This window comes from Bos grunniens, chromosome 26, assembly GCF_055505025.1.
Source record: "Bos grunniens cultivar Pamir isolate PY7600 chromosome 26, Bosgru_T2T1.0, whole genome shotgun sequence".
In the NCBI taxonomy this organism is placed as follows: Eukaryota; Metazoa; Chordata; class Mammalia; order Artiodactyla; family Bovidae; genus Bos; species Bos grunniens.
In genome coordinates, this window is record NC_141190.1 from 42,159,371 (window position 1) to 42,185,250 (window position 25,880).

At 49.4% G+C, this 25,880-nt stretch overlaps 1 protein-coding gene across 15 annotated transcripts in view; it reads left to right on the top strand.

The window, feature by feature from the left end:
- Nucleotides 1-25,880, top strand: part of DMBT1 (deleted in malignant brain tumors 1) — a 64,497-nt gene that overhangs the window by 5,247 nt on the left and 33,370 nt on the right. For 4 of the 15 annotated variants that reach the window (XM_086378018.1, XM_086378028.1, XM_086378022.1 and 1 more), the window contains exons 2-19: nucleotides 5,308-5,370; nucleotides 6,401-6,430; nucleotides 8,337-8,366; nucleotides 10,818-10,862; nucleotides 11,919-12,242; nucleotides 13,010-13,039; nucleotides 13,631-13,657; nucleotides 14,686-15,009; nucleotides 15,798-15,827; nucleotides 16,407-16,433; nucleotides 17,520-17,843; nucleotides 18,622-18,651; nucleotides 19,231-19,257; nucleotides 20,347-20,670; nucleotides 21,449-21,478; nucleotides 22,058-22,084; nucleotides 23,174-23,497; nucleotides 24,276-24,305. In XM_086378018.1, coding sequence (XP_086234144.1) covers nucleotides 5,308-5,370; nucleotides 6,401-6,430; nucleotides 8,337-8,366; nucleotides 10,818-10,862; nucleotides 11,919-12,242; nucleotides 13,010-13,039; nucleotides 13,631-13,657; nucleotides 14,686-15,009; nucleotides 15,798-15,827; nucleotides 16,407-16,433; nucleotides 17,520-17,843; nucleotides 18,622-18,651; nucleotides 19,231-19,257; nucleotides 20,347-20,670; nucleotides 21,449-21,478; nucleotides 22,058-22,084; nucleotides 23,174-23,497; nucleotides 24,276-24,305 — 2,046 coding nt within the window. The remainder of the gene's footprint in view (nucleotides 1-5,307; nucleotides 5,371-6,400; nucleotides 6,431-8,336; nucleotides 8,367-10,817; nucleotides 10,863-11,918; nucleotides 12,243-13,009; nucleotides 13,040-13,630; nucleotides 13,658-14,685; nucleotides 15,010-15,797; nucleotides 15,828-16,406; nucleotides 16,434-17,519; nucleotides 17,844-18,621; nucleotides 18,652-19,230; nucleotides 19,258-20,346; nucleotides 20,671-21,448; nucleotides 21,479-22,057; nucleotides 22,085-23,173; nucleotides 23,498-24,275; nucleotides 24,306-25,880) is intronic. The other 11 variants (XM_086378025.1, XM_086378029.1, XM_086378033.1 and 8 more) reach the window with 7 other exon arrangements.

The following is a 25,880-nucleotide window of genomic DNA, read 5'->3' on the forward strand; positions in this document are numbered from 1 at the left end:
TGTTCTTTTCCTTTAGCCTACAACCACACTTCCTCCTGAACCTAAAAGAATTTGCCTCCTAAATCACCTGCCACCACATCTCCCGCATTCAGCCTCAAACCACAGCTTTTAATGCACAGTTAGGGTGGAGAGTATAGGAACCAGAGAAACACAGCAAAGATAAAAACACACCTCGTCCTATCACCTGAGATTGGCTTTATTAAAATACGTATTTCTTTCCAATTACATGTGTATGGAAGTGATATCATTCCCCGCTCCCCACGCCGCTGCACCCCCCCACCCGCCGAGTGGCATGCCAAATCTAGTTCCCTGACCAGGAATCAAATCCATGTCCCCTGCAGTGGAGGCTCAGAGTCTTAACCACTTGACAGCCAGGGAAGTCCCTAAAGGATAGCATTTAACATACAGTTTTTCTATAGTTTGTATTCTGAACATTTTAACATGCATTCATGATTTTGGGAGATTGAAGTTTTTTTTTTTCAAGTTTTATTCTTTCAAAAAAATTTTCGCTTTATTGAGGTATGAATGGCCAAGAAATGTACAGGATATTTAAAGAGCACCTTATGGTGATTTGATATGCATATGCGTGGTGGAAAGATTCTCCCTCATCTAGTTGAGAACATAGCCATCACCTCACATGTCTATTTTTATTTTGGTGAGAACATTTAAGTTCTACTCCCTTAGCAAATTTCAGATGTATAACAGATGCAGTTTTATCAACTGTAGTCCCCATGTTTTACATTAGATCCTAAGATCTTATTCATCACCTGGCTGAAAGTTTGTGCCCTTTTACCAACCTCTTCCTATTTCTACCACCCTTTTTCCAATTCTTTCTGTAATTATAACAGATAATACTGTGAAGATCATGTTTGTTCATGCATCGTTGTCCACATTAAGTAAATTATGATTTCCTTTGGCTAGATTCTTAGATGTGGAATTACTGAGTCAGAGAGTTGATCATTTTAAGATTTTAAAGCATACTGTTACATTTTTTCTAGCAATCTACCAATTCTTTCTCCAATAGTAAAAAAGGAGAATGCAATCTTCTACAACTTTGCTGAATCTGAATATTACCATTCAAAACTCTTGGCTGAATTGTTGGATAAAAATTGATGTAGTTATTTTAATTTGCATTTCTTTGCTTTATAGTGAAGGTGAAAAATTTTAAGCCATTTGAATTCCTTTACTTGAACTGTCTGTTTTTATCCTCTATTTTTTTGTGTGAAAGTTAGTATCATCTTTGTTGGTTTATAGAAACTCTCTCTGTCCATTATATTGAACAAACTCTCTCCACTTGGTCCATTATATTGATGACAAATATTTTCCCAATTTGTTATTTGCCTTTAAATTTTGATTTCCTTCTGCACAAATATTTTAACATAATTAAATTTATTGCTATTTTTCTTTGTAATTTCCTGTTGATTTAAAATCTAGACATTTCACAAAAATAAAATAAACATTTAACTAGTTTCCTGTTTTCATTTGTTTAATAAAATCCTGTTCTTTGGTTTTGAAAATTATTTTGCCTTCTGGTGTGAAGTAAATATCTAAAATGATTCTAAAATAATTTAAATTTTAAATTTTGCTTTAATTTTTATAGCTTTATTTTGAATATTTTGGAGCTAATCATAATTTTTTGAATGCTGACAACATGGCAAACACTATATTAATTAAGCATCTGATATAGTTTTCTAACTCTGTCTTCACAATAACCTTGTGAAGTAGGTTAGTATAACTATCTTTTTGCAGATGAAGAAACTAGGACTGGGTGAGAATAAATGGCTTGCCCAAGTTTAGAGACCAAATAAACAGCAGAGCTAGAATTTGAACTCGAGGTTCCTGTCTCCCAGGTTCGTAGGTGGCCAAGACCCCCAGTCCCAAACCCACATTGTCCCTTCCCTCTCCCCAGCAGGATTTTTTTTCCTTTTTCAAGAACTTATCAGTCATTTCTAGCCTATTTATTTTTCTTGATAAACTTCAAAATTGTTTTTTAAAGACCAATCCAAGAGAAACTTTTTGATGGAAATGATATCAAACCTATGAATTAGTTTAGAACGACTGATAGTCCTATATTCAGTCCTTCCATCCGGAAACCCGATTCATCTCTTCATCTGAGGAGACAGCCAAGAAGCTTTACACAGAGTTGGTAGTTTCATTCTTCTGGGTTGCTCCTCAAGGGAAGTTTATTTATAGTGTTTTACTTCCTTGGAGCCTGTTTTCATCCACATCTTCCCCTCTGCCCGGTGCACTTCTGCTCAGAAGTCCTGGTTCCATTCCGTGAGCTCTTCTTCTGGACTCCCGACATCCCACAATCGGAGCTCTCAGTTCCCTGTCCTCTAACTGTTTGTCTCTAAGTTTCGTCCACTAGAGCCAATTTCCAGAGGCAGCACTGTGTCATCTCAACATTCCCCTGCCTGCTGGGTCAGGCATCCAGCTGTTGTTGTTTTCAGTTGCTAAGTTATGTCCAACTCTTTGCCACCCCTTGGACTGCAGTGCGCCAGGCTCCTCAGTCCTCCACTATCTCCCAGAGTTTTCGCAGATTCATGTCCATTGGATCAGGGATGCCATCTAACCATCTCACCCTCTGCTGCCCCCTTCTCCTCCTGCCTTCAGTCTTTCCCAGCAGCAGGGTCTTTTCCAATAGTCAGCTCTTTGTATCAGGTGACCAAAATATTGGAGCATCAGTCCTTCACATGAATATTCAGGGCTGATCTCCCCTAGGATTGACTGGTTTGTTCTCTTTGGAGTCCAAGGGATTCTCAGGAGTCTTCTCCAGCACCACAGTTCAAAAGCATCAGTTCTTCAGCGCTCAGTCTTCTTTATGGTCCAACTCTCACATCTGTACACAACTACTGGAAAAACCATAGCTTTGACTCTACAGACCTTTGTCTGCAAAGTGATGTCTCTGCTTTTTAACCTGCTGTCCAAGTTTGCCATTCCTTCCGAGGAGCAAACGTCTTTCAATTTCACGGCTGCAGTCACCATCTGCAGTGATTTTGGAGCCCAAGAAAATAAAATCTGTCACTGCTTCCACTTTTGCCCCTTCTATTTGCCATGAAGTGATGGGACTGGATGCCTTGATCTTAGTTTTTTTAATGCAGAGTTTCAAGCCAGCTTGAAACTTACTCTTCTCTTTCACCGTCATCAACAGCCCATTGTTCCTCTTCACTTTCTACAAGGAGCGTGATTGTTGAATACATTATTCCCTACCACTCTGTCAAAACACTTCTGCTGCACAGTAGACAGTGGTTTTCAAACATTAATGTGTGTCAGAATCACCTGGAATGGATACATATTGTTGGGCATCACCTCAAGGGTAAATTCTTAAGTCTGGGGGAGGCCTAAGAATTTGCATTTTTTAAAAACAAATTCCCAGGTGCTGGTTGGTACTGAAGATTCATGGAACCATTTTAAGAGCCATTGTTCTAAAAGAACCCTTTTCTAATGTGACTGGGTCAGGGAGTTGTTTTTTTCCTTCAAAAATATTGTTTAAAATAAAAAATATGATAGATACACATTTAAAATGTTTCCTTTTATCTTAAAACTTATAAACACACTTTGACTCGCCAATTTGTTGCTGTAGGCTTCTCTCTCAGCAGAGGTCTTCTGCAGTTCTGCAGCACCTTTCTTGCATAAATTGCTCCCATTTGGCATATCTATAACTTTTCATTTTTAGTCTCTCTAAAGTAGAGTGTGAAATGAAAGACCTTTGCAAAGCAGCCTCCTAGGTGGCTCAGTGGTAGAGAATCTGCCTGGCAACATAGGAGATGAGAGTTTGATCTCTGGCTCAGGAAGATCCCCTGGAGTAGGAAATGGCAACCCACTCCAGTATTCTTGCCTGGGAAATCCCACGGGCACAGGAGCTTGGCAAGGTACAGTCCATGAGGTTGCAAAAGTGCGGGATATGACTGAGTGACTGAATGAACAAAGGGTATAAGTTCAATTGCTTTAAATATATTTCTCCTTTTTGCTGCCTAACCCACTCAATTTCTTTTGAGCACCTTAGTTTTATTTCCAAAGCATTCAGCCTTATTTTTTTGAAGGACATCTTTCTATTTGTACCATATTTGATCAATTTACTTAATATTTATTTTAGTGTCAAGTACAATCAACATAAACAGGTTCAGGGCTCATATCTGTCATTCACTGATCACACAACTTGGTTGGAATGCAAGTTGCCAAGTGTACTAGAAATTAGCCCCCTAGCGCTAGAGGTCAGTAGGTTTACAGAAAGGATGGAGAGCTCAGTGGATCCGGCTCGGGGGTTAGTTACCTAAAGGACAGTTAAAACAACTTTTTGTCTACTGCCCCTGCTGGGATGCCTTCCATCTAGTGAGTGCTAAGTCACTTCAGTTATGTCTGACTCTTTGGGATCTCCCATGGACCGTAGCCCGCCAGGCTCCTCTGCCCATGGAATTTCCCTGGCAAGAATACTGGAGAGTAGCCAGATATTGTAAACAAAAATATAACACATCCAGCTAAATTCAAATTTTAGATAAAAATTTTAAGTATACATATTCCATGTAATATTTTGAACATACTTACATTAAAGAAGAATTCATTGTTTATCTGAAATTCAAATTTTACTGGGCATTCTGAGTTTCATCTGGCAACTTAACAACTTTCACCCTGTTCTTTCTTGATATATATCTATGCCTTCTTCTAAGCCTTGTTGAAACATCCTGTCCTCTCTGGAGTCCTCCTGCCCTTCTTCCAAGCCCAGGAATTGCTTCTTTTGAGGTTTCCATTTCCCCTCCACTGTGTTCCTCATTGGCCAAAATGGAGAATTACTGGTTAGCAAGTCTGGCTGCCAGGGGCTTCCCAGGTGGCTCAGTGATAAAGAACCCGCATACCTATGCAGGAGATGCAGGAGACACGGGTTCAATCCCTGGGTCAGGAAGACCCCCTGGAGGAGGGCATGGCAACCCACTCCAATATTCTTGCCTGGGAAATCCCATGGACCAAGGAGCCTGGCGGGCTACAGTCCATGGGGTCACAAAGAATTGGACACGACTGAGCGACTGATCATGCTCACGAGGTTTGGCTGCCATTGGCCTCTGAGCTCCAGAGGATTACATCTTACCTTCAGTGATGGATCCCTCTCCTCCGTGCCCCTTGTGTGGTCAGAGACAGGCCCATATTCCCTGAGTGAATCAATGAGTTAATGAATAATGGGTCCAGCTACCCTCCAAAGCAAAGAGCAATGCAACTCCCTCTGCTGCTCGAATTAGCTGATGGGAGGGAGGGTGAGTCTGGCTTTAATGCTTGTTTTTGGAAGAGCTCTCATCTGCCTGTTTTTCTTTGTAGTTCCAGCAACATCAGCAACGAGACACACCACAGAAAGTGCTTTCTGGGAGTTACTCAGCTCTGGTAAGTCTACCTGAACTCTAGATAGGCTGGGCAATTGTGGTGCCCAAGGCCACCCCCAAGGACTCAGGAGGGACTGCCACAGAGAATTCTGCTGGGTTTTAGATGTGGGACAGGAAGGGTTTCCTCTGATGGGGTCCACCTAGACCCTTAGCTCCTTCCTCGTGAGGTTCCATCCTGACCATGAGATCGGCCCCCAGGCCGTGTCTGTCCGGTCACACTCCTTTCCTAAGGTCTCTGGCCCCCAGGCGGCCCCACTGGGTGTCCAGCAGGGCGGCAGGGGCAGTGGTGGGGCAGCGTATGTAGCTGAGCCTCTCTGGTGAGAATCACATTCCTTTTCTTCTCTAGAACTGCTACAAGTCTTGGGGGAATAAGGAGTACCCTGGCCTCAGTCAGTGCTCTAAGTGCTAACTGCTTCTGCTCCCTAATTCCTCTTTTATGGCAGTCCTGTGTGTGCATGAGCATACCTGCTTGCGCAAAAGCACAGACTATGATTTGAGCCAAATACAAATAATACAATTGGTAAATATATATACACTGGAAGGTAGAAGAGCGAAATGGTTAAGAGCAACCATCTGAGTACAGGTCCGGCTGTCACTTACTGGTCAGTTGGTCTGGGTCACCTACTCAAGCCAGCTTCCCTATGGGGTTCTATGAGGATGAGCTGAGATGACACTTGTAAAATTCTTGAGTATGATGTAGAACTCTGGAGTATGACTCCAGGTTCCCAGGCTAGAAAATGTTCAACATCATCTGCCATGATTAAGCTTTTAAAAATGGGCCTCCTTGGGTATGTGTGCAAGGAAGAAGAGATGGCATAAGTGTAGACTTCCTTTTTAAAAAAACAAAAAACAAGTCTTTGTGTACTTTCACCCTGCAGGCATTTTGGAAGCAAGCTTAGATCTCTCATTGCACTAGATCTGCAATTGAGAGTCAACTATAAAAAAAGCAATGGCTCAAAGGTGGATTTCTTGGTTAGGGTCCTTATGCATGAAACATGCACATGTCTGATTTTTCTTTTATTCTTTTATAGTTTCTGAGTCAGATTCTCCCAGAACACATGGTAAGTATTTTGAAAATGGTATGGTGTATTTGGTTTAAAGTTTATCATTCTATATAGCTATTTATATCTGAAGAATACACACAGCCTCTCTGGAACTTAGTGAATGGTATGAGGATTGGGTAATAATGTGATTTGCGTCCTTCATGGAAATACGAAGGCAATAGAAACTTCTTTCAGCTGCAGGACAAATGGACTGTGGTTACACAGTTAGTTTTTTCTTTGATTTTGTTTTGCCTTCACCTCAAACTTCAGTGCACATCAGAATCAACTAGGGTATTTGGTTGAATGCAGGTCCTTAGAATTCACCTCCCCACCCCAGACACTTGGATTTGGGTGGTCTGGGGTGGGACTTGGGTATCTGAATTTTTATGTAACTGAAAATAAAGATGGTCTGCAGACCCCATTTTGATCAAGCCTGCTACATGGCCCAGGATTGAATTAAGCTTTCATGTTTGCAATGTACTTATAAGATTTGACTAAGAATTTCCAAAGCAAATGACAGGAGATCTATGCATATATTTTAAGTGCTACCTTTTTAAACTTATTTTTTCTTAATGTCTACGTTTTGCTTAATGTCAAGTAAATGCAGCTTTTAAACATTTTCCCAAATGGTTATTGGGTACATCGTTAAGTCTGGCTTGTTGATGTAAAGACTTTTCCATAAGAGAGTTGCTAACATTGAACTTTCACACATCTTTCACAATGGGCTCAACATCAATGCCACCTTGTCCGTCAAGAGCGAGTCCTACCAGGATCCTTCTAAACAGGACAGGCCCCTGGAGCGACTTAGGGTTTTATGGAAAGAAAGACAGTAATCTCTGAGCACACAGTTACAAGTACAGCTATGATGGGTGCTGGGGAGAGATGTCCTTGGCAAGAGGCCTGTGCTCAAGCCATCAGAGAGAGCCACCCCGTGGAAGTCACAGGTAAACGGAGGTATAGGGCTGGTGTAAGAGTTGGCCAGACAGAGGAGGAAGGAAGAGCATTTTTCTGTTATTCCTGGCACTGGTGCCAGGAACTCGAGGGAACAGATATAGACTTAGGCTGACTTAGTCACCCTACCCTCACCCCCACCCTAATATTTTATCTAAGCATCACAGTTCCCTGATGGGGGCTTATCTCTAAGTTCCATTTCCCAAACTGTACCTTTGACATATTTTCTGAAGCTCTAGGGCAAAAAAAGGACTTCTGATCAATGGAGTTCAGAAGTGTCAGCTGCCATTAGCGGTAGAACAGCGTTCATCTTTGGGGGCAAAAGAGTGAAGAGCAGGCAGGTGGGCGGCTGCCACCCAGACGCAGTTCTTATTTGCCTTCTAAGTCCTTGTCTAAATCTGCATGGAGACGATGGAGGCGAATTCAGAAGAGGATCGTGAACACGTTTCCGGGATGCTAATCCTTGGTCACGTCTTGAATTGTTGTTACAGCCTCCTTTTTGTGCCATCCTGTCCGTCTCTACCATCCCCTTAGGCTGGACATCCTCCGCTTAGTCCATGGAGAGGGCTCAGACAAGGTTCCCATCCACAAAATCCTCAGACTTGGAGATCGATGCAGTCTGCTCGGCAGAAAAGATAGTACTCAGGAGAATGAAATAAGCTGGGTGGTTTCTGAGCATAGATCGCATGGGACTGTTAACTAGTGTTAGGGGCATGGTAAACAGACACGTACTTTATTACGTCTAAAGCTACTGAACGCCCCATAGTAGTTCAAAACAAACGGCCCATTTGGTTTGAAGTTCTATTCCAAAACCCCAAACGCTTTTAGCAAGAATGCCACAGGCTCACAAGCTCAAGACTGAATCACAGCGCCCCCTGGCGTGATTGTAAGGTGGACCTCAAGCCCTTTGCTGTGACCGCGTGTCATTTAGAAACAGCAGAACCGACTAAGATGAATCTGTATTTCTTTCTAGATCAGGGGAATTTCCAGACTATAAATGATGGTAAGACATTTTTTGTTCACTTGCCTTCCCTGGAGCTTTGCTTGTTGGCCGGGTCGGCCAGGGATGCGGCGAACTGAGGTTGAGAGCAGCCTGGGCCACAGGAAAAGGGCCTGGCGTTTAGAATGCAAGGATGGAGCAGGAGGAGTCCAGGGGTGCCAAGACCCTTGGTGTGTCCTAGACACACACCCAACAAGTCCCCTGTGTCCTTCTTCTCCCTTCGTCTCTCTCAGTCAGTCAGTTCAGTCACTCAGTTGTGTCTGACGCTTTGCGCGACCCCATGGACTGCAGCATGCCAGGCCTCTGTCCATCACCAACTCCCAGAATTTACTCAAACTCATGTCCATTGAGTTGGTGATGCCATCCAATCATCTCATTCTCTGTCGTCCCCTTCTCCTCCTGCCTTCCATCTTTCCCAGCATCAGAGTCTGTTCAAATGAGTCAGCTCTCCGCATCAGGTAGCCAAAGTATTGGAGTTTCAGTTTCAGCATCAGTTCTTCCAATGAATATTCAGGACTGATCTCCTTCAGAATGGACTGGTTGGATCTCCTTGCAGTCCAAGGGACTCTCAAGAGTCTTCTCCAACACCACAGTTCAAAAGCATCAATTCTTCGGCACTCAGCTTTCTTCTCTCTACCTGTCAGTTATTCATTGCATGAGATTGGCTTCAGCTTGGAGTCAGGAGGTGGTGGGAGGAGGGTAGAATCAGTGCCTCTTCTTGCCATGAATGCCAGTTCTATCGAACACAGTTAATATCTCCCAAGGACTTGCTTTGTACCCTGCACAAAATTATTTTCTTACAAAGAATGAGTTAATATATATTTTAAAAAAAAGCATTTAAAAGACTGGCTGGCACAGAGTAAGTGCTCAACTAGTGCACATAGAAAGTGCTACTGTTATGAAATCTTCCCAACAGCACTTTGAGGTAAGTAGGATAATTACCTTTGTGCAGATGGAGGAACCAGGGCATCCTTAGGTATCTTGTCAAGTTCTATATCTCAGATCACGTGGTGGGCCAGTGGCTGGGCAGGGATTTGAACCCGGAACAGGTCTCTTTGGCTCTGTCCACGATTCTTTCTAAATGGATCCTCCCTCCTCCTTCTCCACAGTGAGCATACACACCCTTTGTGCCGACTTTGGTACATTAGCATCTTTCACGCGCTCACTTAGGGCAGCTGACCCTGCTATTGGGTCCTGGCTGCGTCGAGGCCAATCCCTGCCCTTTCAGAGCATGCCCTGAGGGTCCAGGAATGGCCTGGGAGGGACTTGAGGGGCAGGTTTCTGGTGATTGACCTCCAGGAGAAAGGCACAGGTGGAAGCTGGATTTCTGCAGGGACCATTCACAGAAATGATCAGAAGAGAGCAGTAGCTGGAGCTAAAAAAACCCCAGAGTGCACCCTGGGAAAAGCCTACAGGCCATCCGATTGACTATTCCTGCTTCCCAGGTGGCGCAGTGATAAAGAGTCCATCTGCTAATGCAGAAGACACGGGTTCGATCCCTAGGTCAGGAAGATCCCCTGGAATAGGAAATGGTGACCTGCTCCAGTATTCTTGCCTGGAAGATTCCATGGACAGAGGAGCCTGGTGGGCTACAGTCCACGGGGTCGCAAAGAGTCAGACACGACTGAGCACACACACTCTCAGAGCAACCTGTGGCATTTACTATGTGGGCTGCTGTGTGCACATACATGTCACTAAGCACAGGATGTGGCTGTGAAATCCAGTCACCACCTAAGAATATGTCCCCCAAGAGAGCATTTCTGTCTAAGCAGTCACGTTGCAGCAGGTATCTTTGCTTTGGAGATGCACCTTTGGGAACATCTTTCCTCCTAGTTGGGCCCACCCTCGGGAATACCTCAGTGACAGTAGATGTCGTCATCTCAGAGTATGTTTGCACCATAGAAACAGGCAGTTGGTATTTGAAGTTTGCATGCATGTTCGGTTGCTTCAGTTGTATCCGACTCTTTGTGACCCCAAGGACTGTAGCACGCCAGGCTCCTCTCTCTATGAGATTCTCCAGGCAAGAATACTGGAGTGAGTTGCCATGCCCTCCTCCAGGGAATCTTCACGACCCAGGGATCGAACCCAGGTCTCCTGCGTCTCCTGCATTGCAGGCACACTCTTTACTGCTGAGCCACCAGGGAAGCCCATTTCAAGTTAGTCTTGTGAATAGATTTGGGCCATTCATCCACAGGGTGATTTTTTTGAATGGAGATTGTGGAAGCATAGGAGGTGGTAACAGGAACCAAAAATGTCCCTGGTGGCCTCCAACATTGAATGAGGGCTGGCAAAGAGACAGATTTGCCTTCTGCTTCAGGAGGAACACAGCCTTGGGGCAGTGGGCAGGGCTTCTGGATCTTTGCCTCCAGCCCCATTTCCGAGCCAAGCTTGAGGGCCAGTCCTCCCTGGAGGAGAGCAACAACCCAATGACCTTTCCTTCTCTCCACTCTGCAGTTATATTTGCCACGGAGGAACTCTCAACAGTGAACCCAATAGAAGGTAACATTTGTTATGTGGGATCCTTGTGGGCTCATTCCCCTGCTGCACCCGGAGGTCTATATCTGGTACAGAAGAGGTGCAGAAGGCATAAGGGATGGGGTTGCTTAGCTCTCAAACAGGGAGGTCCTCTGAACAAGGCCTCACTGAATGGGTGTCTCTTCCACGGATCTTGACTCTGAGATAGGGGAGGGATCAACCTGCAGAGACATCTCTAAGGAGATCCAAGATGGAGCTTGGTTTTCTGTCTCTAAGAGAGTCCTGTTCCCCGTGCTCCATGCCCACCATGTTATCCTCACTGATACATGCTGACCTCGGGTCAAGCTAGGATTCAAGGTCACTGGCTACAGAGCCTGGAGAGGCAATTGAAATCTGTTGAGGATGCCAGCTTGTCTGGGATCTACCTGAGTCCATATGGGGCCTCATTGATTTTTGTTCACTCTATAGGAACCATGGTCCTTTAGCTTGGGGTGCAGAGGTCCTGTAACCCACCCTGGGGGCTCCTCCAGTAGGAGAGCTGAGAGTTACAGCCAGGAGAGCCTGAGGTCCTGGTAGTCTGGGCTGGGGGAAGAAAGTCTCTGTTTATTTCCTTGTGATGAAGGTTAACTCACAGCCTTGTTCAAAGGTGACCCCCAGCCCAGGGAACTGCAGCCATTTGTTGTTGTTTACTCCCTTAGTCGTGTCAGACTCTTTGCAACCCAGTGGACGGCAGCACGCCAGGCTTCCCTGTCCTTCACCATCTCCCCGAGCTTGCTCAAACTCATGTTCATTGAGTTGGTGATGCCATCCAACCATCTCATCCTCTGTTGACCCCTTCTCGTCCTCTCCTCAATCTTTCACAGCATCAGGGTCTTTTCCAATGAGGCAGTTCTTTCCATTAGGTGGCCAAAGCACTGGAGTTGCAGCTTCAGCATCGGTCCTTCCAGTCAATATTCAGGGTTGATTTCCTTTAGGATGGACTGCTTTGATCTAAAGCCATTAGAAGTCCCCTGAGTGGAACCTGCCTTAGTCCTGTGACCTCAAGAGAAACATGAAGTGGTTCCCTGTGCTGCCCTCTAGGGACCGAATCGGGTTTGGCCCTGAGGCTGGTGAACGGAGAACACAGGTGTCAGGGCCGGGTGGAGGTCCTGTACCGAGGCTCCTGGGGCACCGTGTGTGACGACAGCTGGGACACCAACGACGCCAACGTGGTCTGCAGGCAGCTGGGCTGTGGCTCGGCCATTTCAGCCCCAGGAGGTGCCCGGTTTGGTCAGGGCTCAGGGCCCATTGTCCTGGACGACGTGGGCTGCTCAGGCTATGAGACCTACCTGTGGAGCTGCTCCCACAGCCCCTGGAATTCACACAACTGCGGACACAGCGAGGATGCCAGCGTCATCTGCTCAGGTGGGTCTCAAATATGCTGGGTGCGCTTCTCTGGAGGTGGTTTCTTGCTCACATTCTGATCCCCTCACGAAGCACTCTCTACATTTCCCTTTCCCTTGAAATCCTCCCAGTGCTTTGCTTATTTAGTATATTAGCTTTTGTCTGGCCCCTGGGTATGTAGATGGGAATTAGAACAACAACAAAAAAACAAACTGAAAGTGACATTAAACCTTTCACTCCATGCCCCAGTGCAAACCAGAGGCAAAAGAGCGCAGGTCTGCCAGGAGGTCTCTGAGCAGAGGGCACCGGCTGCTGGCGGCCCCGGTTCTGCCTCCTGAGTCCCGGACCTTAGGAACTGGGAAGCACGGTCTGGGCACCCAGCCTGCCGAGAGCAGGGCAGTGGCCCCTGTGTGACCTGCCAGGCACCACGTTGTCATCCCCTAAGGTTGAGCCTGACAGATCACACACGGGACTTGACCTGGAGCTGGAGACCTGTCTCACTGCCTCAGTGGATCCGTAAAAGCTGTGAGCCTGACGATTGGCTCCAGGTCCACTGTGTCATCAACACAAAGTCAATCACCTTGACGTTGGAAATAAGGGATGCTAGTCTGCCGGGACCTCTCAGGAGGAGCATCTTTGGAGGGTTGAGGATGGCAGAGGCCCCGCCGTCCATGGCAGAGCAGGTGCACACACTGACTCCTCACCTGGTCTGCATCTTAGCATCACCCCTTTGCCCTCATGGAGCCCGTTCTGTGCACTGTGTCTGACCTCCCTTCTCTCCCCTCCAGGTGCCCAGACCCAGTCCACGGTTGTGCCAGGTAAGTCCTGCTGCCTCTTGACTCCGGGATGTCCCCTCCCCCACAGTCACTCCCAGGCCCCCATCCAGCAGCCCCAGGAGGGGACTGTGGAGGTTTTCCACCTCTCAGTACCGGCCCTGGTCACTCTAGAGCACATAGACATTTCCAGATGAACCATAACTCAGGCATCCTCTGGACTGGCTCAAGATTTCAGGACTTTGTGGCTACACAGTGTCTCCCCAGAGCTTTGGGTGACAGGGTGATGTGTCCCAGGGTCTTTTCTGCTTGAATGCATTCTCTGGACCAAGAGTTCTGTGTATGGAGAGGACAGAGCTTTCTCCTGTCCTCCACCCATGGCCGAGTCTAGGCGTTTATATTACCAAGAAGTACCCAGTCAGCAGGGCATACTGATTGTTCTGTGGGCTGTTGCACCTCTTTAGATGAGTGTGTACCTTTGATGACATGATCTGGGCTCACAGCAAACTCTCAGAAAAGGCTTCTTCTCCCCGGACTGTGGAGCCTCTCAGATCCCGCTGTCCTGATCCCAGGCATAGGAACTAGACCAACCTTGATTCTACCGACCTTTGTAATCCTGCTCTGTTTCCCCTGCAGACTGGTGGTACCCGACAACTAATTATGGTAAGCATCACTTGGATACTGCCAAACTATCAGGGTTCAGTGTCTAAATCTTGGATTAAGGCTCTGTGTTCACCACCTCATTCAACGTTGGGGATTCCCTTTACTCATCAGATCTGTGGATAACCTTCACCTATCCGTTAGAGAATGTATTCGTTTGGCTGGTTTAGCTTGCTAGTGGTAGGATTTCAGCTGACACTCACTTCAGCCGGACGAGGATCCAGTTACTTTCTTGTCTAAGATGTTTAGTCATAATTCTGTCTTCAGGTACAGCTGGATCCAGAGGTTCCAGGACTAGCTGTCTTCGCCACTTTTTATACCTCTGCTTTTTTATGTGTTTGGGCTTCACTCTAACTTTCCTTCCTGCCATGGGGGCAGGGTTCAGCCCAAGTCTACATCCCAACAGGAAGAAAGAGTCTCTTTTCTAGACCTTCCACTGACAAGTCCTGGAGAGACTGCGAGCAGCCTGCTGGCAATAGGTGCCATTCCCCCAATCATCTCCATGTGCTCTGGTGATAGGCTGTGGGTCTGTGATTTATTTTATATCCAGGCTAAGTTTTGTGTTTGAAAACAACATGGAGTTCAGTGGAAAGCAAGCCTTCAGAACAATTTCGGGTCAAGTGAGGTAGAGACCCAAGTTGGGTGAGCAGCAGAAAGAGGCACCTTGGGGGGCTGGGAAGCTGTGTCTGGTGGTACCCTGATGCATGGGCTCCTGTCCATCTCAGGGGTCATTAGGGATGCAGGACGTGGGCACCCTCTCCCTCTGGCATCCCAAGGCTGAGCTCTGCTCCTGAATTCCAGGAGTTGTGGGGAACCAATCAGAGAATGTGCATAGCTCAGCACACAGACATGGTTCCCTGACACAGTCCCTGGTGGGTCAGCCATGATGGCCAGACTTCAGTCAAGAGCTCCCGATAAGGAACAAGAACTAGACTCAGTCTCTTTCCTTGGAAGATATCGAAATCTCACTCAGACATCAGGACTCCTTCCTTCAGGAGACAAAGAGAGTGACTTTTCCTGTCTCCTTCCAGGAACCGAATCGGGTTTGGCCCTGAGGCTGGTGAACGGAGAACACAGGTGTCAGGGCCGGGTGGAGGTCCTGTACCGAGGCTCCTGGGGCACCGTGTGTGACGACAGCTGGGACACCAACGACGCCAACGTGGTCTGCAGGCAGCTGGGCTGTGGCTCGGCCATTTCAGCCCCAGGAGGTGCCCGGTTCGGTCAGGGCTCAGGGCCCATTGTCCTGGACGACGTGGGCTGCTCAGGCCATGAGACCTACCTGTGGAGCTGCTCCCACAACCCCTGGAACACACACAACTGCGGACACAGCGAGGACGCCAGCGTCATCTGCTCAGGTGGGTCTCAAATAAGCTGGGTGCGCTTCTCTGGAGGTGGTTTCTTGCTCACATTCTGATCCCCTTGCGAAGCACTCTCTACATTTCCCTTTCCCTTGAAATCCTCCCAGTGCTTTGCTTATTCAGTATATTAGCTTTTGTCTGGCCCTTGGGTATGTAGATTGAGAATTACAAAAAAAAAAACAAAAAACCCAAAACACATGGAAAGTGACATTTCGCTCCATGCCCCAGTGCAAACCAGAGGCAAAAGAGCGCAGGTCTGCCAGGAGGTCTCTGAGCGGAGGGCATGGGCTGCGGCTGCCAGTGGCCCCGGTTCTTCCTCCTGAGTCCTGACTGTGGCCCCTCCAAGGAACTAGGAAGCACAGTCTGGCACCCGGACTGCTGTGAGCAGGGCAGTGGCCCCTCTGTGACCTGCCAGGCACTGCCTTGAAATCCCCTAAGGTCGAGCCTGACAGATCACACAAAGGACTTGACCTGGAGCTGGAGCCCTGGCTCACTGCCTCAGTGGATCCATAAAAGCTGTGAGCCTGACGATTGGCTCTGCATCCACTGTGTCATCAAGACACAGAGTCAATTATCTTGACATTGGAAATAAGAGCTGCTGGTCTGTTGGAACTTCTCAGAAGGAGCCTCTTTGGAGGGTTGAAGATGGCAGAGCCCACCCCTTCCCATGGCAGAGCAGGTGCAAGGACTGGCAGCTCATCTGCTCTAGAGCTTAGCATCACTCCCTTTGCCCCCATGGAGCCCCTTCTGCACTATGTGTCTGACCTGCCCTCTTTCGCCCCCAGCTGCCCAGACCCAGTCCACGGTTGTGCCAGGTGAGTCCTGCTGCCTCTTGACCCCAGGATGTCCTCTCCCCAGCAGTCAGCCCCATGGGCCCCAACAAGTAGCCCCAGGAGGGAACTGAGGATGTTTTCCACCTCTCAATACCTGCCCAGGACCACAAAGACACTTCCAGATGAGCCATAAGACAGGCATCCTCTGGACTGGCTCAAGATTTCAGGACTTCGTGGCTACACAGTGTCTCCCAGAGCTCGGATGACAGGGTGGTCTGTCCTGGGGTCATTTCTGCTTGAACGTATTCCTGGACCAAGACTTCTGTGTATGGAGAGGACAGAGCTTTTTCCTGTCCTTTACCCCAGATGGAGTCTAGGTGATGCTATTACTAAGAAGTACCCAGTCAGCAGGGCATGCTGATGGCTCTATGGGCTGTGCCACCTCCTTAGATGACTGTGTACCTTTGATGACATGATCTGGGCTCACAAAAACTCTCAGAAAAAGCTTCTTCCCAGATGGTGGAGCCCCTCAGGTCCCACTGTCCTGTCCCTGGTCATAGGAACGAGACCTACCTTGATTCTACCGACCTTCTTTGTAATCCTGCTTTGTTTCCCCGGCAGATTGGTGGTATCCGACAACTGCCTATGGTAAGCAACATTAAGATCCTGCTAAATTACCAGCATGCCACACTCCAGTCCACAGACATGGATGCAGTTTTGGCCTCTTGGGTCCAGGTTCTGAGGTCACTACCTCATCTAATCTGGACGGTTGCCTTCATTGCCAGAGATATGGATAAGCTTTACCTATGAGTTGTGCCATATGTTACTCAGAATGCTTTTGTTTGCAAGTATTAGGATGGCCACTCACACTCTCTTAATTAGGGCTCGTGCCTCGGCCTACATATCGAGGATACTGAGCCATAGGGCAACCTTCAGGTACAGCAGGATCCAGAAGTTCCAATACTCTTTGTCCCCATGCACTTTTCTGACCTCTGCTTGGTTTTGTTTATGAGCTGCACTGTCAGGTTGCTTCCGGCCAGGGGGCGCCTGTCAGCCACTAGTCTCCTGCCACAGGAGGAAAGAGTCTTTTTGTTCTTGATGTTGAGCTGACAAGTCCTGGAGGGATTGTGAACAGCCTGCTGGTAATAGGTGCCTTCTCCCCAGTCATCTCCAAGTCCTCCAATGATATGCAGCAATTCCAAGGTTATTTCAGGATTCAAGCAAAAAAAAAAAAAAAGCTTCAAGCTACACTTTGTGTGTGAAAGTACCTGAATGCGTACTGAGTAGAAAAGTCTTCAGAATAACCTTGGGCTGATGGAGTGGGTTCCCACGTAGGGGTGAATGGCCGAACTCGGCACCTTGGTGGGAATGGGAAGCTGTGTCAGTGGTCTCCTTTGCAGAGGCTCGTTTTATCCCAGAGGTCTCGGATGTAGGTTGCCCACACAGGCTGTGGGCTTCCCTCCTACCACCTGCATCTTGAGACAGGATTCAGTGCCTGAATTGCTGAATTTGGGGATGCCATCAGAGAACCTGCAAAGCTAGTCCACAGTGCACAGTCAAGGCTTCTATCACACAGCCATCGGAGATAAAGAGTGAGGACCACGCTCAGTCCAGTCCTTATGGACTCACTGCCTAGACCTCAGCAGCCTTTCCCTGGAAGAAATCTGAATCTCAGGCCCCAGTGCCTTTTCCTTCAGGAGAAACAGGAGGCTGACTTTTCCTGTCTCCTTCTAGGAACCGAATCGGGTTTGGCCCTGAGGCTGGTCAATGGAGGTGACAGGTGTCAGGGCCGGGTGGAGGTCCTGTACCGAGGCTCCTGGGGCACCGTGTGTGACGACAGCTGGGACACCAACGACGCCAACGTGGTCTGCAGGCAGCTGGGCTGTGGCTGGGCCATTTCAGCCCCAGGAGGTGCCCGGTTCGGTCAGGGCTCAGGGCCCATTGTCCTGGACGACGTGGGCTGCTCAGGCCATGAGACCTACCTGTGGAGCTGCTCCCACAGCCCCTGGAATTCACACAACTGCGGACACAGCGAGGATGCCAGCGTCATCTGCTCAGGTGGGTCTCAAATATGCTGGGTGCGCTTCTCTGGAGCTGGTTTCTTGCTCACATTCTGATCCCCTCACGAAGCACTCTCTACATTTCCCTTTCCCTTGAAATCCTCCTAGTGCTTTGCTTATTTAGTATATTAGCTTTTGTCTGGCCCCTGGGTATGTAGATTGAGAATTACCAAAACAACAAACCAAATGGAAAGTGACATTTCGCTCCATGCCCCAGTGCAAACCAGAGGCAAAAGAGCGCAGGTCTGCCAGGAGGTCTCTGAGTAGAGATCATGGGCTGGGGATGCCAGTGGCCCCGGTTCTGCCTCCTGAGTCCTGGACCGTGGCCCCTCCAAGGAACCGGGAAGCACGGTCTAGACACCAGAACTGCTGTGAGCAGGGCGGTGGCCCCTGTAAGACCTGCCAGGCACCCCCTTGTCATCCCCTAAGGTCGAGCCTGACAGATCACACATGGGACTTGACCTGGGGCTGGGACCCTGTCTCATTCCTCAGTGGATCCATAAAAGCTGCGAGCCTGGCAATTGACTCTGGATCCAGTGTGTCATCAAGACACAGAGGCAATCACCTTGACTTTGGAAATAAGGGGTGCTGGTCTGCTGGGACCTCTCAGGAGAGCATCTTTGAGGGTTGAGGATGGCAGAGGCCCCGCCGTCCATGGCAGAGCAGGTGCACGCACTGACCCCTCACCTGGTCTGCAGCTTAGCATCACCCCCGTTACACCTGTGGAGCCCCTTCTGCACTATGTGTCTGACCTGCCTTCTTTCTCTCTTTCCCAGCTTCCCAGACCCAGTCCACGGTTGTGCCAGGTGAGTCCTGCTCCCTCTTGACCCCGGGACCTCCTCTCCCCAGCAGTCAGCCCCATGGGCCCCAACAAGTAGCCCCAGGAGGGAACTGAGGAGGTTTTCCACCTCTCAATACCTGCCCAGGACCACAAAGACACTTCCAGATGAGCCATAAGACAGGCATCCTCTGGACTGGCTCAAGATTTCAGGACTTCGTGGCTACACAGTGTCTCCCAGAGCTCGGATGACAGGGTGGTCTGTCCTGGGGTCATTTCTGCTTGAACGTATTCCTGGACCAAGACTTCTGTGTATGGAGAGGACAGAGCTTTTTCCTGTCCTTTACCCCAGATGGAGTCTAGGTGATGCTATTACTAAGAAGTACCCAGTCAGCAGGGCATGCTGATGGCTCTATGGGCTGTGCCACCTCCTTAGATGACTGTGTACCTTTGATGACATGATCTGGGCTCACAAAAACTCTCAGAAAAGGCTTCTTCCCAGATGGTGGAGCCCCCCAGGTCCCAATGTCCTGTCCCTGGTCATAGGAACGAGACCTACCTTGATTCTACCGACCTTCTTTGTAATCCTGCTTTGTTTCCCCGGCAGATTGGTGGTATCCGACAACTGCCTATGGTAAGCAACATTAAGATCCTGCTAAATTACCAGCATGCCACACTCCAGTCCACAGACATGGATGCAGTTTTGGCCTCTTGGGTCCAGGTTCTGAGGTCACTACCTCATCTAATCTGGACGGTTGCCTTCATTGCCAGAGATATGGATAAGCTTTACCTATGAGTTGTGCCATATGTTACTCAGAATGCTTTTGTTTGCAAGTATTAGGATGGCCACTCACACTCTCTTAATTAGGGCTCGTGCCTCGGCCTACATGTCGAGGATACTGAGCCATAGGGCAACCTTCAGGTACAGCAGGATCCAGAAGTTCCAATACTCTTTGTCCCCATGCACTTTTCTGACCTCTGCTTGGTTTTGTTTATGAGCTGCACTGTCAGGTTGCTTCCGGCCAGGGGGCGCCTGTCAGCCACTAGTCTCCTGCCACAGGAGGAAAGAGTCTTTTTGTTCTTGATGTTGAGCTGACAAGTCCTGGAGGGATTGTGAACAGCCTGCTGGTAATAGGTGCCTTCTCCCCAGTCATCTCCAAGTCCTCCAATGATATGCAACAATTCCAAGGTTATTTCAGGATTCAAGCAAAAAAAAAAAAAAAAAAGCTTCAAGCTACACTTTGTGTGTGAAAGTACCTGAATGCGTACTGAGTGGAAAAGTCTTCAGAATAACCTTGGGCTGATGGAGTGGGTTCCCACGTAGGGGTGAATGGCCGAACTCGGCACCTTGGTGGGAATGGGAAGCTGTGTCAGTGGTCTCCTTTGCAGAGGCTCGTTTTATCCCAGAGGTCTCGGATGTAGGTTGCCCACACAGGCTGTGGGCTTCCCTCCTACCACCTGCATCTTGAGACAGGATTCAGTGCCTGAATTGCTGAATTTGGGGATGCCATCAGAGAACCTGCAAAGCTAGTCCACAGTGCACAGTCAAGGCTTCTATCACACAGCCATCGGAGATAAAGAGTGAGGACCACGCTCAGTCCAGTCCTTATGGACTCACTGCCTAGACCTCAGCAGCCTTTCCCTGGAAGAAATCTGAATCTCAGGCCCCAGTGCCTTTTCCTTCAGGAGAAACAGGAGGCTGACTTTTCCTGTCTCCTTCTAGGAACCGAATCGGGTTTGGCCCTGAGGCTGGTCAATGGAGGTGACAGGTGTCAGGGCCGGGTGGAGGTCCTGTACCGAGGCTCCTGGGGCACCGTGTGTGACGACAGCTGGGACACCAACGACGCCAACGTGGTCTGCAGGCAGCTGGGCTGTGGCTGGGCCATTTCAGCCCCAGGAGGTGCCCGGTTCGGTCAGGGCTCAGGGCCCATTGTCCTGGACGACGTGGGCTGCTCAGGCCATGAGACCTACCTGTGGAGCTGCTCCCACAGCCCCTGGAATTCACACAACTGCGGACACAGCGAGGATGCCAGCGTCATCTGCTCAGGTGGGTCTCAAATATGCTGGGTGCGCTTCTCTGGAGCTGGTTTCTTGCTCACATTCTGATCCCCTCACGAAGCACTCTCTACATTTCCCTTTCCCTTGAAATCCTCCTAGTGCTTTGCTTATTTAGTATATTAGCTTTTGTCTGGCCCCTGGGTATGTAGATTGAGAATTACCAAAACAACAAACCAAATGGAAAGTGACATTTCGCTCCATGCCCCAGTGCAAACCAGAGGCAAAAGAGCGCAGGTCTGCCAGGAGGTCTCTGAGTAGAGATCATGGGCTGGGGATGCCAGTGGCCCCGGTTCTGCCTCCTGAGTCCTGGACCGTGGCCCCTCCAAGGAACCGGGAAGCACGGTCTAGACACCAGAACTGCTGTGAGCAGGGCGGTGGCCCCTGTAAGACCTGCCAGGCACCCCCTTGTCATCCCCTAAGGTCGAGCCTGACAGATCACACATGGGACTTGACCTGGGGCTGGGACCCTGTCTCATTCCTCAGTGGATCCATAAAAGCTGCGAGCCTGGCAATTGACTCTGGATCCAGTGTGTCATCAAGACACAGAGGCAATCACCTTGACTTTGGAAATAAGGGGTGCTGGTCTGCTGGGACCTCTCAGGAGAGCATCTTTGAGGGTTGAGGATGGCAGAGGCCCCGCCGTCCATGGCAGAGCAGGTGCACGCACTGACCCCTCACCTGGTCTGCAGCTTAGCATCACCCCCGTTACACCTGTGGAGCCCCTTCTGCACTATGTGTCTGACCTGCCTTCTTTCTCTCTTTCCCAGCTTCCCAGACCCAGTCCACGGTTGTGCCAGGTGAGTCCTGCTCCCTCTTGACCCCGGGACCTCCTCTCCCCAGCAGTCAGCCCCATGGGCCCCAACAAGTAGCCCCAGGAGGGAACTGAGGAGGTTTTCCACCTCTCAATACCTGCCCAGGACCACAAAGACACTTCCAGATGAGCCATAAGACAGGCATCCTCTGGACTGGCTCAAGATTTCAGGACTTCGTGGCTACACAGTGTCTCCCAGAGCTCGGATGACAGGGTGGTCTGTCCTGGGGTCATTTCTGCTTGAACGTATTCCTGGACCAAGACTTCTGTGTATGGAGAGGACAGAGCTTTTTCCTGTCCTTTACCCCAGATGGAGTCTAGGTGATGCTATTACTAAGAAGTACCCAGTCAGCAGGGCATGCTGATGGCTCTATGGGCTGTGCCACCTCCTTAGATGACTGTGTACCTTTGATGACATGATCTGGGCTCACAAAAACTCTCAGAAAAGGCTTCTTCCCAGATGGTGGAGCCCCCCAGGTCCCAATGTCTTGTCCCTGGTCATAGGAACGAGACCTACCTTGATTCTACCGACCTTCTTTGTAATCCTGCTTTGTTTCCCCGGCAGATTGGTGGTATCCGACAACTGCCTATGGTAAGCAACATTAAGATCCTGCTAAATTACCAGCATGCCACACTCCAGTCCACAGACATGGATGCAGTTTTGGCCTCTTGGGTCCAGGTTCTGAGGTCACTACCTCATCTAATCTGGACGGTTGCCTTCATTGCCAGAGATATGGATAAGCTTTACCTATGAGTTGTGCCATATGTTACTCAGAATGCTTTTGTTTGCAAGTATTAGGATGGCCACTCACACTCTCTTAATTAGGGCTCGTGCCTCGGCCTACATGTCGAGGATACTGAGCCATAGGGCAACCTTCAGGTACAGCAGGATCCAGAAGTTCCAATACTCTTTGTCCCCATGCACTTTTCTGACCTCTGCTTGGTTTTGTTTATGAGCTGCACTGTCAGGTTGCTTCCGGCCAGGGGGCGCCTGTCAGCCACTAGTCTCCTGCCACAGGAGGAAAGAGTCTTTTTGTTCTTGATGTTGAGCTGACAAGTCCTGGAGGGATTGTGAACAGCCTGCTGGTAATAGGTGCCTTCTCCCCAGTCATCTCCAAGTCCTCCAATGATATGCAACAATTCCAAGGTTATTTCAGGATTCAAGCAATAAAAAAAAAAAAAAGCTTCAAGCTACACTTTGTGTGTGAAAGTACATGAATACGTACTGAGTGGAAAAGTCTTCAGAATAACCTTGGGCTGATGGAGTGGGTTCCCACGTAGGGGTGAATGGTAGAACTCGGCACCTTGGTGGGAAAGGGAAGCTGTGTCAGTGGTCTCCTTTGCAGAGGCTCATTCTATGCCAGAGGTCTCGGATGTAGGTTGCCCACACAGGCTGTGGGCTTCCCCTCTTTCCACCTGCATCTTGAGACAGGATTCAGTGCCTGAATTGCTGAATTTGGGGATGCCATCAAGGAACCTGCAGAGCTAGTCCACAGTGCACAGTCAAGGCTTCTATCACACAGCCATCGGAGATAAAGAGTGAGGACCACGCTCAGTCCAGTCCTTATGGACTCACTGCCTAGACCTCAGCAGCCTTTCCCTGGAAGAAATCTGAATCTCAGGCCCCAGTGCCTTTTCCTTCAGGAGAAACAGGAGGCTGACTTTTCCTGTCTCCTTCCAGGAACGGAATCGGGTTTGGCCCTGAGGCTGGTCAATGGAGGTGACAGGTGTCAGGGCCGGGTGGAGGTCCTGTACCGAGGCTCCTGGGGCACCGTGTGTGACGACAGCTGGGACACCAACGACGCCAATGTGGTCTGCAGGCAGCTGGGCTGTGGCTCGGCCATTTCAGCCCCAGGAGGTGCCCGGTTCGGTCAGGGCTCAGGGCCCATTGTCCTGGACGACGTGGGCTGCTCAGGCCATGAGACCTACCTGTGGAGCTGCTCCCACAGCCCCTGGAATTCACACAACTGCGGACACAGCGAGGATGCCAGCGTCATCTGCTCAGGTGGGTCTCAAATATGCTGGGTGTGCTTCTCTGGACGTGGTTTCTTGCTCACATTCTGATCCCCTCACGAAGCACTCTCTACATTTCCCTTTCCCTTGAAATCCTCCTAGTGCTTTGCTTATTTAGTATATTAGCTTTTGTCTGGCCCCTGGGTATGTAGATTGAGAATTACCAAAACAACAAACCAAATGGAAAGTGACATTTCGCTCCATGCCCCAGTGCAAACCAGAGGCAAAAGAGCGCAGGTCTGCCAGGAGGTCTCTGAGTAGAGATCATGGGCTGGGGATGCCAGTGGCCCCGGTTCTGCCTCCTGAGTCCTGGACCGTGGCCCCTCCAAGGAACCGGGAAGCACGGTCTAGACACCAGAACTGCTGTGAGCAGGGCAGTGGCCCCTGTGTGACCTGCCAGGCACCCCCTTGTCATCCCCTAAGGTCGAGCCTGACAGATCACACATGGGACTTGACCTGGGGCTGGGACCCTGTCTCATTCCTCAGTGGATCCATAAAAGCTGCGAGCCTGGCAATTGACTCTGGATCCAATGTGTCATCAAGACACAGAGGCAATCACCTTGACTTTGGAAATAAGGGGTGCTGGTCTGCTGGGACCTCTCAGGAGAGCATCTTTGAGGGTTGAGGATGGCAGAGGCCCCGCCGTCCATGGCAGAGCAGGTGCACGCACTGACCCCTCACCTGGTCTGCAGCTTAGCATCACCCCCGTTACACCTGTGGAGCCCCTTCTGCACTATGTGTCTGACCTGCCTTCTTTCTCTCTTTCCCAGCTTCCCAGACCCAGTCCACAGTTGTGCCAGGTGAGTCCTGCTCCCTCTTGACCCCGGGACGTCCTCTCCCCAGCAGTCAGCCCCATGGGCCCCAACAAGTAGCCCCAGGAGGGAACTGAGGAGGTTTTCCACCTCTCAATACCTGCCCTGTTCACTCTGGACCACAAAGACACTTCCAGATGAGCCATAAGACAGGCATCCTCTGGACTGGCTCAAGATTTCAGGACTTCGTGGCTACACAGTGTCTCCCCAGAGCTTTGGGTGACAGGGTGGTCTGTCCTGGGGTCATTTCTGCTTGAACGTATTCTCAGGACCAAGAGTTCTGTGTATGGAGAGGACAGAGCTTTCTCCTGTCCTCCACCCCAGGTGGAGTCTAGGTGATGCTATTACCAAGAAGTACCCAGTCAGCAGGACATGCTGATGGCTCTATGGGCTGTGCCACCTCTTTAGATGAGTGTGTACCTTTGATGACATGATTTGGGCTCACAGCAAACTCTCACAAAAGGCTTCTTCTCCCTGGACCGTGGAGTCCCTCAGATCCCACTGTCCTGTTCCTGGTCATAGGAATGAGACCAACCTTGATTCTACTGAGCTTCATTGTAATCCTGCTCTGTTTCCCCTCCAGAGTGGTGGTATCCGACAACTAGTTATGGTAGGCGTCACTTGGATGCTGCTGAACTCTCAGGGTTCAATGTCTAAATCTTGGCTTAAAGCTCTGTGTTCACCACCTCATTCAACGGCAGGGATTCCGTCTACTCATCAGAACTGTGGATAACCTTCACCTATCCGTTAGAGAATGTATTAGTCAGGCTGTTTCAGTTTCCATGTGGTAAGATTTCAACCGACACTCAAGCTGGACTAGGACCTAGTAACTTCCATGTCTAAGACATTTAGTCATAGTTCTGTCTTCAGCTACAGCTGAATCCAGAGGTTCCAGGACTACCTGTCTTAACCACTTTTTAGACCTCTGATTTCCATGTGTTGGGCTTCATTCTAACTTTCATTCCTGTCATGGGGGCAGGGGTCAGCTCCAAGTCTACATCCCAACAGGAAGAAAGAGCCTCTTTGTTCTAGATCTTCAGCTGACAAGTCCTGGAGAGACTGGCAGACTCAGGTTCTGCCTCCTGAGTCCTGGACCATGGCTCCCCCAAGGAACTGGGAAGCACGGTCTGGGCACCAGGTCTGCTGTGAGCAGGTCAGTGCCCCTGTGTGACCTGCCAGGCACCCCCTTGTCATCCCCTAAGGCCGAGCCTGACAGATCACACACGGGACTTGACCTGGAGCTAGAGCCCTGTCTCTGCCTCAGTGGATCTATAAAAGCTGTGAGGCTGACGATTGGCTCCGGGTCCACTGTGTCATCAAGACATAGAGTCAATTACCTTGATATTGGAAATAAGAGATGCTGGTCTGTTGGGACTTCTCAGGAGGAGCCTCTTTGGAGGGTTGAGGATGGCAGAGGGCCCCCCACCCATCCATGGCAGAGCAGGTGCAAGGACTGACACCTCAGCTGCTCTGCAACTTAGCATCCCCCCCTTAGCCCACGTGAAGCCCCTTCTGTGCACTGTGTCTGACCTCAGCTACCGAGACCCAGACCATGGTTGTGCC